Raw genomic sequence first — 14,978 nt, forward strand, 5'->3', positions numbered from 1 at the left:
ATTTTCTACAGGGATCAATAATTGGGGAAAATCCCCCGATTTCCCACCGTAGTACTTAATAACATTTCAGGGGGAAATGGCGGTGCAGCTGTGTGAATGAATGCAGTATCATTGCAGGGATGAGCATTTAAAGGATTACATCCGTCCGATGAGACACTTTCATGTGGAGCGAGCAAACCAAGACTCCTGAATGATGCTTTTTTAATCGACAACTTTTTGTAGCCCGCTCATTATTACTGCCAAGAGGCAACTCATATAATAACCCTGCAACACTGATAGTAATGTTGGTGGTTAAGCTGCATTGTGGGTAATGCAGGCATCTCTGATATTGTTATAGGAGTGTAATGCTAACATCGGTGGAGTACTCTTTCAATGTAGACTACACCACTAAAGACCATTGCAATGTATTTAGATCTAGAGAAATCTAGGTAAACTTTTCCTGTTTTCCAGTATGACCTTTTTTTTTTTACAAAGGGACAAGAGTACTCTTATGTAAAATGAGCCGTTGTCTTAACAGGAGTGTCATCTGCTACCTGGTCACTATTGATCACCTCTCTCTTAGGACTGCAATGAAGAAACAGATGGCTGAGACCTCCAACTGATCCCACAAGGCCACTGCAATTATTTGGCTTTAACACCCCAGAGAATTGACACCACCTGACACGCCTCCCAAAGACATTGAAATACATTAAAACCATACGTCAAACTAAAAGCATGACATCTGTATTAAAGAAACTTTTTATTTACAGTCGTAACTGTATGTTTTGTAGGCTGACCTGACTGGTGCAGGGCGAAGGAGGAGACAATTCTCCGGAGAATGCCGAGTTTGACACGCAGACTAAAAGCCGCCAGTTAGCTTTGAAAGGCTTCCATTGACGTGTAAAACGGCAAACAGAATCTCAATGTGATTGTCTTTCAAATGAGAAGATAAGAGCACTCCGCCTGACTGAAAATGACCTGGGGCAGAAGGACTAAGTCAATAAAATGCTCCTCTAACAAATGGGCCATTGACATGCTGGAGCCTGCAGACACTCAAATAGCAAATGTCCGATTGACAGAGACACAGTTATCAAGTAATGAATTATCCTCAAAATTCTTCGAAGTGATCTGATGGCAGTCCCGACACATGACCACGGGTTACGCAGTATAATTTGTAATGCATGCAAGTTTCTTATAAAGTACTTTTTTGTCAAAGTGTTGGACACATTTTAAGATGGAATGATGCACTCATAAAACAGAGGCCGTGCCAATTGAAATCTTGTGGAAATAGACTTCAATTGACGGATGTTTGATTATTACATGTAAAAAGGATTTCTTGTTTACAAGTACACCATGACTTATATGATTACTGTAGCATTTACAGAAAAGGTGTCATTGACAAGGATCAATTTGCCGTTCTGAACATTAACTCTGATCTGTGTGTTGCTACATCCCAACGTGTACCACTGATTTCATGGTTTAGTCATCACATGTCACACTCTTTGGCTACGTGTGTGATGCAACAGTCAATGATGCAGCTCTTCCATGTATAGGTTAAGGGAACAAGTGACTGATGTCTGTGGGTCAATATGATGTCCAATTGTTGTCAGTAGTTAAAAAGCTGTAAGGTTATCTGATGTTGGACACAAACACATGAGCAACTTGAAACTAACGTACCGCTCACAAGGAATTGAGCCCTTCATGAGGCCAATTAAAGCTGCATCTGCCCAGATCCAGCAGAGGAAACATTGCTTACTTTAATGACTTTGTGATTTCCTCCAGCGCCACCAGCAGCTTGACTTTTATGGTTTTGAGATTGGAACGATTGCCACAAAATGTTACAAAGTCATAGATTTTTCCCCATCACTCCTTGAGTTACTCAGCTTTGCCAGACAGACTGTTGCCAATTGGTGCACGTTTCTGTCTCTGTTCATTAAACAGCAAATTGATGCAAAACCATTAATTTGCTCATTAAGCATAATATTAGCACACACGCCATGACGAACACTCACTAGGAGCTATGAATCTGCCGAGAAGGTGATTGGCTGCAGTCTGCCATCTCTACAGGACCTGTTCGCCTCTCGGACCCTGAGGCGGGCAGGTAAGATTGTGGCCGATCCCTCCCACCCGGGTCACAAACTCTTTGAGGTCCTTCTCTCCGGCAGGAGGCTGCGGTCCATCAGGACCAAAACCTCACACCACAAAACCAGCTTCTTCCCAGCTGCCGTTGGCCTCATGAACAAGGCCCAGACCCCCACCTGACGTGGTCACTTATCCCGCCCCCACACCTCAAGTCTGTGTTATGTTAACACACACTACATTGCACACTGCACATTGCACATCCACTTTTGCACTCCTGCCCTGCTTTTTGTTTTGTAGTACTTATTGTGTTTGTATGTTTTATGTTCACTGTATGCACCTATACACCAGAACAAATTCCAGGTAGGTGTAAACCTACTTGGCAATAAATACAATTCTGATTCTGATTCTGAATAACCATACAGCCCCAGTCTATGGATGTACACAAACTGTTCCATTTCCTTTATGAGCACATTCCTGTGGCTTGTAAGACCAGTAAAAAGTCACTTTATGTATTTCTCCTTCACAGAACCTGGACATGTGTATGTTGTTAGTCAGTGCCTCATGTGCACTGCATTCATAAGGCAGAACAGTCTGCAGACAGACTCTCCTGCAGGGTCTCACAGAGATGATGACACAATTAGCCATATGTGACATTATCCTTACAGACAGTGATCCAAGCGGGGGGGTTTGTGTGTATTTATGAGGTAACAGCTTCAGTGTGTGTTGATAGAGCAAGGAAGGAAGGGGGGGGGGAAGAAGAAATACATGACTGAATGCCTTTAGAATTCAGAGTTAATGTATACATTTGTAAACTCATGACATCAGGACACAGAAACGTGAAGTGAATGTTACTAATGAGAAACCTGCAGCCAATCTCCCACTAGCATCGGTGCTTTAATGAGAGAATAACGAGGCAGGAGGACAGAGACCACTAATAACATCCACATGCTTCCACTGAACAGGCCTGCTGAAAAAGGTTAAGAGAAACAAGGCACATCCTAGGATCCTCTACCATTCAAACTGGAACAAATTTATAAATATGCTTAGTCCTGCTATATTTGAGAGTATCTCAATCAAACTAAAAGATCATTTTCACCTGCTTTCAGGTGGATTTAACATTCCACTGAATCTACTAGATGAAACAACTCTTCAAGGCCACAGAAGAACAACATTAACTTATTATCACAGCACATAGCTGAGGTATCACCACCAACACAATGCCAACATTTAAAGCTATTTTCTAACTCTATTCAAACAGATATTTTTAAAAACTGACATTTCGAAAATGCCTCACAAGGTCACCTTTATTATTATTTCCGACATGAAAAATAAACAAACCAAAAGTAGAAGTACTATAAGTCTATAACCCTGGAGATGCTTGATTAAAATTAGCTTCAGAAATGTGTGATGGTTGTAAAAATAATTTCTGAGGTATTCTTTAAGTGAAAACATCCATTAAGTGAAAGTATGTACTGTATGTGATTGTTTTCTCAGCTTTTGCAATGTTGGTATGATTGTCAAGTTTTACATTCTTAAGTAGAACATGCAGTTTAAAGTGATAACAGTGGATAACAGATTCACGACTCAAAATCTGGGTTGCTTTTTGGATTTTAGACAATAAGCACCTTTATAATTTCTGTTGATTTAACTGGCTCAAATAACAACTGTTGCAAGCAATTTCTATCTGGTCCAGCGAGCTAGTTAACTTTAGCTTGACGAGTTGAATGAAAACTGTCTCTTTCTAATGTTTCAAATGGACTCATATTTGGAAGGGAACCTTGTAAAAGGATCTCAAATATGAAGGCGATTGCTACATTCCGGTTTCCAAAACGTTTTTTTCTGGGAAACAACTTTAAAAACATGTCAAACCATTGTGACCCAATTCACATTACGACATATTGTTGTTATTGTGATTGTGAGAAATCTCATTCTTTTAATTTCCTCTCATCAGTAAAACAAACAGCATGTTCACAATCCCTTTACATTAGATTCAATGGCAAAATATATAATGATATCAATATAATTATAATGGTGTAAGTAGGCTACAATTATCAGCTCAAGACCAACATTCAGGATGTTTCATGTTACTCTAAAAAATTCTGCAAATGTGTGATGCGATGCTATTCAAATCTCTTGCGCACCTGTGGTTTCAGCCTTTGGGAATAACTGGGCCACATGATATTGTGACTAAAGACTGAATCGAGAGCCGCATGGTCGAGGTACAAAGTCACCTCACCAGTTCCCATCTCTAACTGATGGTAAGCTGGCAAGTCGGAGCTCGCGTCACACTTTGTCTCTTTTGTTTTTGGTTTGTCTAAGGCTCAAGAAAAGAGGCACCAGCCTCTAAACCTTGTATAGCCCACTTATTGCTTCTAGACCCCCATGCACACTCTGTGGTTCGTTATGATTGCTAGATTGGACAATCACCATTCGGGCAAAAGTGGTTGCGAATTAGTAATAAATTGTGAATATTTCGTTCTCCATTTTGTATGTGCTCCTCTAGGAAGGGGAGTGTATAGGGGCAACATAGTATGATTAGATTAACTAGCTTGCTCAAGGACACTTCAGAGAACTGAATATGGCCTCAGCATTTACACAAAGGTTTTAACCCTGATTCAGCAAGTCGAAGGTCAGTCTGCCTAACGCAAAGCCGTCCTGTTATTGTGTTTCTCATTTAAGACTCTGGTCTGTGGCTTGTATGACATGAGGGGATGGTTCAAGATGATTTAAAAGAGCTGTGAACTATATACTTCTGTTTTTTATTTGGCTAAATTGTGAGCATGCATGCTGAGTTTATGAGCCATATGACACATGCTACAAGATAAATTATCTGGATAGTTATCTTTAAGTGGAAATGTATCTAAATGTTCTCCAGATGCCGTCTGTCTTTTTCTGATGCTCCATAAATAAACAACCAGTGTACAGACATAAAATTGTTTTTGATGACACAAATGAGAAGCTAATGATCTGTAGGGAACTAAAGAGAAGAAGTGATGGAACAATGCAGCGTGACTTAAAAACATAAGGCCAACCACGCAATAACACCAACAACCAAAAGCCTGGAGGACAACAGAAGGCACAAGCCATCTATGTTGATCACAGATTACTCATTATCCCGTGAGCACTATTCATGTCTAGGTCTTGAGTTACAAACTGCACAATGCAGGTCCATGCCGGTGCTCCCAAAGGAGTACTGAGGGCCTTGGATCATGTTCACCCGTTTCTTTACTGGCACAGTCCAAGGAGGCCAGCACAGATTTAACCACATGTGAGGTAGCCTAAATCTCCTTTGTTCTTTTCTTTCTCTCCTTAAGCCAATCCCTGGTATGGGATTGGCTTGAGGGAACAGATGTGAGACCTTCAATTATATAAGTGCTCAAATCAAGATGCTGCAGGTTTTGCTTTGTCCATGTAAAACAACATACAACCTGCCTGGATAGTCTGGAAACATCCGTGTTTCTTCCTGACTTTTTTTTGCTGAGCAAGCTGGGAATGAAAAGGTATTAGAAACAGAAAATGGAGCAGATTCCTCTCTGCCTCCTTCTGGTGCTCTAGAGACCATGCTGCAAGATCACAGAAATGCTCACAGAGAAATCTGTTTTCAATACACTGCTTCCTGTGAAGGCAGGAAATAGCCGTCATTTCTGCAGGCAATTAACAAAGAACCAGTGTGAGCAGCGTCGACCTTTGAGTGGCTTCCTTGAGATCAGGAGCCTTGCCTTCAAGCACTGCTAATTCAATTAGAGAGCGAAAGGGCGAGCTGGGGAAGAGGGCACCACGGGAGTGTGAAAGGGCACTCAGTGAAGGCTAGTGTGTGGAGGACGTGTGCACAGACATGGAAGAGAGAGTATTTCCATGGCACGCAGGCCGCCTCGCCGACAAGTAAAGACAGCATACACTGGTACAGGGAGTTGGGCAAGCTGCTGGAGGGGTTGAGGATGGAGCTATTTGATACCCAGCTGAGACACGTCCTCCTCTGTCCTGGCCGAGGGTGATGTTTCGCTTCACAGGTTTTACTGAGGCTGCAGCTCAGTTACAGCTGCAGGACTCATTAATCTTGGTTCTTACATGAAATATCTTTTAGTGTCTTGTGAGGTTTTGTTTCCTGCAATAACAAGACTGTCTGCCCTTGATATGGTCCTGAAGCTATATAGTATCGACAGAGAGTGTATTTCGAGCAACATTCGTTTGTCATGTTTTGTTTTGCCCCCCTGCGGCCAGAAAACAAGCCAAAAAGTTATTATAACACATTTCTGAACACCCAATGATTTGAAAATGTATTTTCTTTCAAGCTCTGGTCCTGAGAGAAATACCTGCCTCCTTACAGGAGCTGCTAAATGCTCCACGATCCTCACCAGCTAGTCACTAACTGTCTATCTGCTGTTTGGTGCATACAGCCAGTTTATCATTCGATTTGATGTCACTGAAAACAACTGCATGAAAAAGTAAAGCTGAGGGGGAATGTGGCTATCGGTTGACAATTCTCTGTGGGTGTATCCCAATACCCACCTACCTCATGTATAGAAAGCAACCTGTCCCAATCAATACAGTCATCCCTTAATATAAAGATACTGATACATTCAGCTTAAATTGAATTTTGGACATCAGAGTGTAATTCCAATGAGAATGTCTGTTATACTGTGTTTTGCAGATACTTTATTTAGTGGGAAAGTTATATGAATTGAAGTTAAACTAATCTTCTCAAGATTAAGTTAAGTAGGATGCATTAACTTAAAGACTGCAGCTTAAAAGCTGTGGCAGCAACAGTTGACCCAAGTAATGGCAAACTTTTCATGATTATATGATAATGTCTAATGAAGATTTTGCACAAGCATTTCTGGCTATTTTAGAGATCTCCTCCTCTGTGAGCCTGTCAGACGTGCTACTCCTTTAGTGCAGTGGCCTGTGCCTCGGCCCCCCAACTGACAAACATAAACACAAGGAGGAAAACGATACTAAAGAATCGCAGTGCTGACAGCCTCCCATTTGTTTACATATTTCTGCCTCCATAATCGCAGCGGGGGAAGGCCAAGGGGACTTCCTATTTTGGGAAACAGCTGCTTTAAAGCAACAGTTTCTGGAGAAGGGTTAGCATGGTGGGAGATTGAGCAATACTCTATTTGAGTTTTAAACTGTTATTTGTGGACAGAGTGGTATACAGCCACATCAAAAACACCTTTTCTAAAAGCCTTCAATCCCAACAACCAACTCATAAACATATGTTTTCCTCTTTAGAGTTGTGACAATACAGGTTACATGACGTGACTGCCACACATCGGACAATGCTGTGATGTGGTGCTTTAAATACACGCCACTTTGGGTGAAAACAGGGTGGGCCACCAGTACTACCAGTGGGATGTGAGCGTTGTTACTTGATATTAATGAACTGAGACTGATCTCATGAGGGGAGAGGTCTAAGTCATTTCAAAAAGTAAGCTGAGCTCTTGATGCTGCATGTCAGATCAGTGATATTTAACAGCTGCACGTCTGAGGTTGCTTCAAAGACCGACTAATAAAACCTCTAATCATGGACAGATTTGAGGGATAAGAGAATATTAATAGCTATGTTGCTTTTGTTTCTGCTTTCATTGCCGTGGACTCATTTATGCTATCTTGAATAATCTATGTTTCCATCTGTAGTATTGGCCAGGTATTTTTGGGTCAGGCTCTACTTTGAAACTAATGATCAGCATATTTACTGTGTTAAAATCATACAATGTGAGTGATGATATAAACTGCAAGTACTGTTCCCATTTGATACTTAACTTATTGCTATGTGTATTCAGAATTAATCTGCAACACAAAAAGGGAAATGTGTTTTTTTTATTAAAAGTATCATCGACAAAACGTAACTAATTATGATGACAATGTTTTCTTTGGCAGAAACAAGAGCATCTCCCACCCAGGGGACTTAAGGTTTGGCAGCCAATCATCTTCCCCTCCCTCTCTCTCTCTGAGCAATTGTGTAATAGAACATGTGTGTTCCTCATTTCCTCGGGCCAGGTCCGAGCCCATCAGCTCGAAGCTGATGCTGCATCACTACAGGCCCCACTGAAAAGGCCTGGGTCTGGACAATATAATGTCTGCGCATCCCTTATTTCTAAATGATTCAACACTTGAGAATACAACCTCTGGCTATGATGATGTCAGCTCCTGTCTTAGTGACTGCAATCATTTACTGAGTGCATCCAACGTTGCATGCTGCTTCAGCAATGTTGTACTTCCGCCAGCCATTGAGAAGTCTGTGCAAACACTTTCACTGACCAAATGTACAGACAACTGTGAGAACACCCGGGTCTTTGTAAGTAAGGAGTGTGAAACGCCAGGAACTTCAAAACTGTGCAGAAAGTCACAGCTGCCTCTGTCATCAGCAGCCTTCAATGCAGCTGTAGCATTCTGCCTGTAACCAAAGCTGAAACCAGACCTCCACTGTCTCAGAGCTCCCTGCCACTGCACCCTCACGTCCCAGAGGACACAGCTACACCACTCGCTGACCCCCAACGACCCCTCTCAGAGGTTCAATGCTCAGAATGAGAAAGATGCCGAGGGCAGCTCCAATATCTGATTCCATCCAAAGGGGAGATATTCAGGGCCAAGCAGTCGGGCCTGTAAGAGGGCAGCAAACATTTTCGACTCTCAGACTTGACCCTAAAATGTGACCCGAAGAGTAGCTTGGCTTTTAATTCTGTCTGGGAGCCATTTCATGTTTGTGTTTTATAGCTTGGCCGATACAGAATAGAGAACCTTGTATGACCTCGCAAACCGGGTATAACCTAAAATGTTGGGGTGGATTTGATCAATAAGCTCCTGTGAATTTTGCTTTGAGTTTCAGATGCCTTAAATCCACTTCATGTGTGCAAACACAGAAGCAGACTTGGGTGTGTTTAAGTCTTACCTGCACTGAAATGCCCTGAGGATTATGAGCTAGCTAAAGACGTGGCTATGAAAGAGATTGACAGTTAGTTGGCGGGGGCCTCTTACTCTGAGAGCACAGATTCATGACTTAATGCGCTCCAGCCAGTAAGGAAGGACGTAGATCTACAAAGGACCCAACTGAGTTATCCTCAAAGTAAGCAGGCTTAAATTATAATTGTCCATACAGTATGAGTCTGTCAGGCTGCATACAGTGCCCTCGCCAGGCCCTATGTGACTGCCTGCTTTGTATATAGTGTCCCTACACCCACCACAATCACTGACTGTAACTAAAAATGTCTCTGGGTGTAAAGAGCTGTTACTCACTTCAAAGGTCTTGGCCTGGGTCGGTTGGGCAAACACAATGTGCGTGACTGGCAGGTACATATAAGCTGTGCGGTAAGAGCTGATCTCCTGATGACCCTTCACCAGTTTATACAGCTCCAGGCACATCAGGCCTGCCACTGCAGCCGTGGTGGTAGCGATGGCTGGGATGATGCTTCCAGCTATGCCCTTACTCTGTGAAGGAGACAGGAGACAGCATATGTACTAGAATATCTTATGCAGCAGGGTAATTACTATATCAGATACATGTTGTGATTTATTTGTGATTTATTTTGACAATATTTCACGATATTGGTAGGTTAGTTAAAAGCAGCACAAAATGTTATCACTCAAGTAAAGTACAGGAACCTCAAAACTGTACTAAAGGCGGCCTACACTTCTTGAGTGAATATGTGTAGCTACTTTGCACCACTGATCACATTTCAGAGACACACATTGCCCTTTTTTACTGTATTGCTTATATTTCACAGAAATAGTTGAATTTGAAGACTTTATATACTAAACCATCTTGATATATGATGCATTGTTAGAGATTAAGCTGCTTGAAGTAGTAAAATATAACTTTACTTCAGCCAACTGAAACATAAATGCTGCATAAACACAATAATGCATCAGTATTTAATACATATAAAATATAACACAGAAGACATTCTGCTGCATAACGAGTGCTTTTACTTGAGATAGTTCAGTCCACTTTGCTGCAAATACTATTGTACTGTAAAAGTGAATTTTGTGCACATATTTATCAATTTTGTATTAATTTGATTGTTGTATGTAATGCATAATAGCACAGCACATGTGTGTACAGCACAAACTGTATTACACATTCATTTCATTATTATTCTGTATGCCACATAGCAATACAAGAGCAATATCCTTATTATAATTGTGAAATTGCCTCGACCTTATGCAATGTTGTGCAGTGTAGATATAAAATGAACAGGATAAAATGGTTCAGTTAACGCAAAGTTATTCCCACATGAAACATGTGAAAATCTCTGTATGATTACACAGGGGCAACCCTCCATTGTCTCCCCTCACTCAGCAGTACCCATCCCCCCCCCCAGCCTCCATCTGTCTTGGCCGTGTGTCTGCAGCAGTGGCCGGTACAAGGCCGGGCTCAGGTGTCACCTCCCAGGCGACAGGTAAAGTGCTGTGATTAGTTCTGCTCCAGGAACAATAGGTGAGGAGGCTGTTTCTGTGGCTTTAGGGCAGGTGTGTGCAACACCGACTAAAAACATCACCCCAAGGGAGGGGGAGCACTTTTTTAAAGCTTTTTTCTCATCTATACCGCCTCTCACTTCAGCTTCATCACTCTTATTTACATCTATATCTTATATCTTTTTTTAGATGATGCACTCGGGTAAAATGCTGACCTTGTGCCGATCAGCTGCAGGGATCTTATAGTTCTCCGCCCTCAGGTTAGAAGCAGCGACAATGTAGTCCATGTGAAAGTTACTGTCGTCATCCTATGCCAGATGGGATATTAAAACATACAGAATATGAGCCATTCATACAACACTCTCCAAAGCTTGATACACAATAACAAAATATATCTATGTGTTTATTCATGTTCATGCCAAGTGACATCCCCAGAGGTGTGATGCTCACTTTGTCTGTTTTGAGCTTTGAAGGCTTTGTTGTTGAGTCACTTACATCATTCTAATACATAACTTGGGCCCTACAACAGAATGCACGGAAAATCACATTTCTGTTATGATCGACATGGCCAGTGAGATCATGCCTCTGCTTCTGGGGCTCTACAAAGACTAAGGAGGGGACTGTCACTCAGAGATGGCTTTAGGGGTTGTGAGGAAGCTCTAGCTGGCAACCTGATGCATCTGAAACCCTCCTACACACATTCCATCTTTCCATGGCATGACCTGGACATGAAGGATGGAAATTAAGAGAAGGGGGAGCGAGGTAGTTTGGGGATCTCATTCTTATTCAAGAGGACATTTGATAGGTACCTGAATTACCTCATACCCCTTCAGTCCTGCTTCTCCTGAGTCACTGAATGCTTTCCCAGAACCTCTCTCAGGCTGAGAGTCATATTCCACAGCCTCTCTAAATCCCTCTAACACTCACCTCTGCAGCCACAGCAACTGCACCCTGTCTGGCCTTCTAATAGCTCTGTGTTGAGGCGTCGGGCCTGAAGTGAAGCTTTTGTCGCTGTGACAAACCTTTCAACACCACACTCCCAACTTCCATGAAGATAAAGAAGAGGCTTGTATAGGAAGTAATCATTTTAATTGTTTCCTCCTTTCCAAGGTTTCCCAGGAAACCCAGACACTCACTGGAGTATCAATGGGTGAACAGGTTAATTAGGTATAATGAAAATTCGATTTGGAGATAGACATTCACAATTATTCAAGATGTCACTTCATCTGTTTAATGCCACAACTGAGGATTCTTTTTGACGCAGGTTCATTATTATGCTGATTTGTTTCGCAATTTATTTATTTATTTGTGTTTGACAGTTAGTTGGCGGGGCCTCTTACTCTGAGAGCACAGATTCATGACTTAATGCGCTCCAGCCAGTAAGGAAGGACGTAGATCTACAAAGGACCCAACTGAGTTATCCTCAAAGTAAGCAGGCTTAAATTATAATTGTCCATACAGTATGAGTCTGTCAGGCTGCATACAGTGCCCTCGCCAGGCCCTATGTGACTGCCTGCTTTGTATATAGTGTCCCTACACCCACCACAATCACTGACTGTAACTAAAAATGTCTCTGGGTGTAAAGAGCTGTTACTCACTTCAAAGGTCTTGGCCTGGGTCGGTTGGGCAAACACAATGTGCGTGACTGGCAGGTACATATAAGCTGTGCGGTAAGAGCTGATCTCCTGATGACCCTGCACCAGTTTATACAGCTCCAGGCACATCAGGCCTGCCACTGCAGCCGTGGTGGTAGCGATGGCTGGGATGATGCTTCCAGCTATGCCCTTACTCTGTGAAGGAGACAGGAGACAGCATATGTACTAGAATATCTTATGCAGCAGGGTAATTACTATATCAGATACATGTTGTGATTTATTTGTGATTTCTTTTGACAATATTTCACGATATTGGTAGGTTAGTTAAAAGCAGCACAAAATGTTATCACTCAAGTAAAGTACAGGAACCTCAAAACTGTACTAAAGGCGGCCTACACTTCTTGAGTGAATATGTGTAGCTACTTTGCACCACTGATCACATTTCAGAGACACACATTGCCCTTTTTTACTGTATTGCTTATATTTCACAGAAATAGTTGAATTTCAAGACTTTATATACTAAACCATCTTGATATATGATGCATTGTTAGAGATTAAGCTGCTTGAAGTAGTAAAATATAACTTTACTTCAGCCAACTGAAACATAAATGCTGCATAAACACAATAATGCATCAGTATTTAATACATATAAAATATAACACAGAAGACATTCTGCTGCATAACGAGTACTTTTACTTGAGATAGTTCAGTCCACTTTGCTGCAAATACTATTGTACTGTAAAAGTGAATTTTGTGCACATATTTATCAATTTTTTATTAATTTGATTGTTGTATGTAATGCATAATAGCACAGCACATGTGTGTACAGCACAAACTGTATTACACATTCATTTCATTATTATTCTGTATGCCACATAGCAATACAAGAGCAATATCCTTATTATAATTGTGAAATTGCCTCGACCTTATGCAATGTTGTGCAGTGTAGATATAAAATGAACAGGATAAAATGGTTCAGTTAACGCAAAGTTATTCCCACATGAAACATGTGAAAATCTCTGTATGATTACATAGGGGCAACCCTCCATTGTCTCCCCTCACTCAGCAGTACCCATCCCCCCCCCAGCCTCCATCTGTCTTGGCCGTGTGTCTGCAGCAGTGGCCGGTACAAGGCCGGGCTCAGGTGTCACCTCCCAGGCGACAGGTAAAGTGCTGTGATTAGTTCTGCTCCAGGAACAATAGGTGAGGAGGCTGTTTCTGTGGCTTTCGGGCAGGTGTGTGCAACACCGACTAAAAACATCACCCCAAGGGAGGGGGAGCACTTTTTTAAAGCTTTTTTCTCATCTATACCGCCTCTCACTTCAGCTTCATCACTCTTATTTACATCTATATCTTATATCTTTTTGTAGATGATGCACTCGGGTAAAATGCTGACCTTGTGCCGATCAGCTGCAGGGATCTTATAGTTCTCCGCCCTCAGGTTAGAAGCAGCGACAATGTAGTCCATGTGAAAGTTACTGTCGTCATCCTATGCCAGATGGGATATTAAAACATACAGAATATGAGCCATTCATACAACACTCTCCAAAGCTTGATACACAATAACAAAATATATCTATGTGTTTATTCATGTTCATGCCAAGTGACATCCCCAGAGGTGTGATGCTCACTTTGTCTGTTTTGAGCTTTGAAGGCTTTGTTGTTGAGTCACTTACATCATTCTAATACATAACTTGGGCCCTACAACAGAATGCACGGAAAATCACATTTCTGTTATGATCGACATGGCCAGTGAGATCATGCCTCTGCTTCTGGGGCTCTACAAAGACTAAGGAGGGGACTGTCACTCAGAGATGGCTTTAGGGGTTGTGAGGAAGCTCCTAGCTGGCAACCTGATGCATCTGAAACCCTCCTACACACATTCCATCTTTCCATGGCATGACCTGGACATGAAGGGATGGAAATTAAGAGAAGGGGGAGCGAGGTAGTTTGGGGATCTCATTCTTATTCAAGAGGACATTTGATAGGTACCTGAATTACCTCATACCCCTTCAGTCCTGCTTCTCCTGAGTCACTGAATGCTTTCCCAGAACCTCTCTCAGGCTGAGAGTCATATTCCACAGCCTCTCTAAATCCCTCTAACACTCACCTCTGCAGCCACAGCAACTGCACCCTGTCTGGCCTTCTAATAGCTCTGTGTTGAGGCGTCGGGCCTGAAGTGAAGCTTTTGTCGCTGTGACAAACCTTTCAACTCCACACTTCCAACTTCCATGAAGATAAAGAAGAGGCTTGTATAGGAAGTAATCATTTTAATTGTTTCACTCCTTTCCAAGGTTTCCCAGGAAACCCAGACACTCACTGGAGTATCAATGGGTGAACAGGTTAATTAGGTATAATGAAAATTCGATTTGGAGATAGACATTCACAATTATTCAAGATGTCACTTCATCTGTTTAATGCCACAACTGAGGATTCTTTTTGACGCAGGTTCATTATTATGCTGATTTGTTTCGCAATTTATTTATTTATTTGTGTTTAATTATTTTAACATGGTCCACATCATGTATCCCATCTGCTGGAATGTAAATAGAAAAAACTGTTGCCCGTCAGTTTTTTTTCTCTCTGCTTACTTAGATAATTTACTATAAAAAGAGGGACCTTCACACATGGATTTTAACCGAGCACCAAACCTGACCTTCCAGACAGTGAATGGCTATTTGTTGAGAGGTGGCGTGAAAGAGTGTGAGGTGAGACTGTGACACAGAGTTGCGGACCATAGTGTCTGTGCTGAGTTGTTAAATGTAATGCAATTCACCAAATGTATTCTAATGAGGCTCTCACACATAGGGCAGAGTGCAACATGTCTTACTCTGAAAACGACAACCACTAAAGGAGAAAACAATTGGCACTCCAATTCAGATGTCAGAATGTCAAAGGGTTACA

The 14,978-nt window shown here is 41.9% G+C and overlaps 1 protein-coding gene across 1 annotated transcript in view; it reads right to left on the minus strand.

Moving 5' to 3' along the window:
• Positions 1–14,978, minus strand: part of uba7 (ubiquitin-like modifier activating enzyme 7) — a 35,519-nt gene that overhangs the window by 9,103 nt on the left and 11,438 nt on the right. The window contains exons 20-23 of the mRNA XM_056436679.1: positions 13,471–13,563; positions 12,078–12,269; positions 10,695–10,787; positions 9,301–9,492 (exon numbers count right to left, since the gene is read on the minus strand). Coding sequence (XP_056292654.1) covers positions 9,301–9,492; positions 10,695–10,787; positions 12,078–12,269; positions 13,471–13,563 — 570 coding nt within the window. The remainder of the gene's footprint in view (positions 1–9,300; positions 9,493–10,694; positions 10,788–12,077; positions 12,270–13,470; positions 13,564–14,978) is intronic.

The sequence above is a fragment of the Pseudoliparis swirei genome, chromosome 18 (genome assembly GCF_029220125.1).
Source record: "Pseudoliparis swirei isolate HS2019 ecotype Mariana Trench chromosome 18, NWPU_hadal_v1, whole genome shotgun sequence".
NCBI lineage: Eukaryota > Metazoa > Chordata > Actinopteri > Perciformes > Liparidae > Pseudoliparis > Pseudoliparis swirei.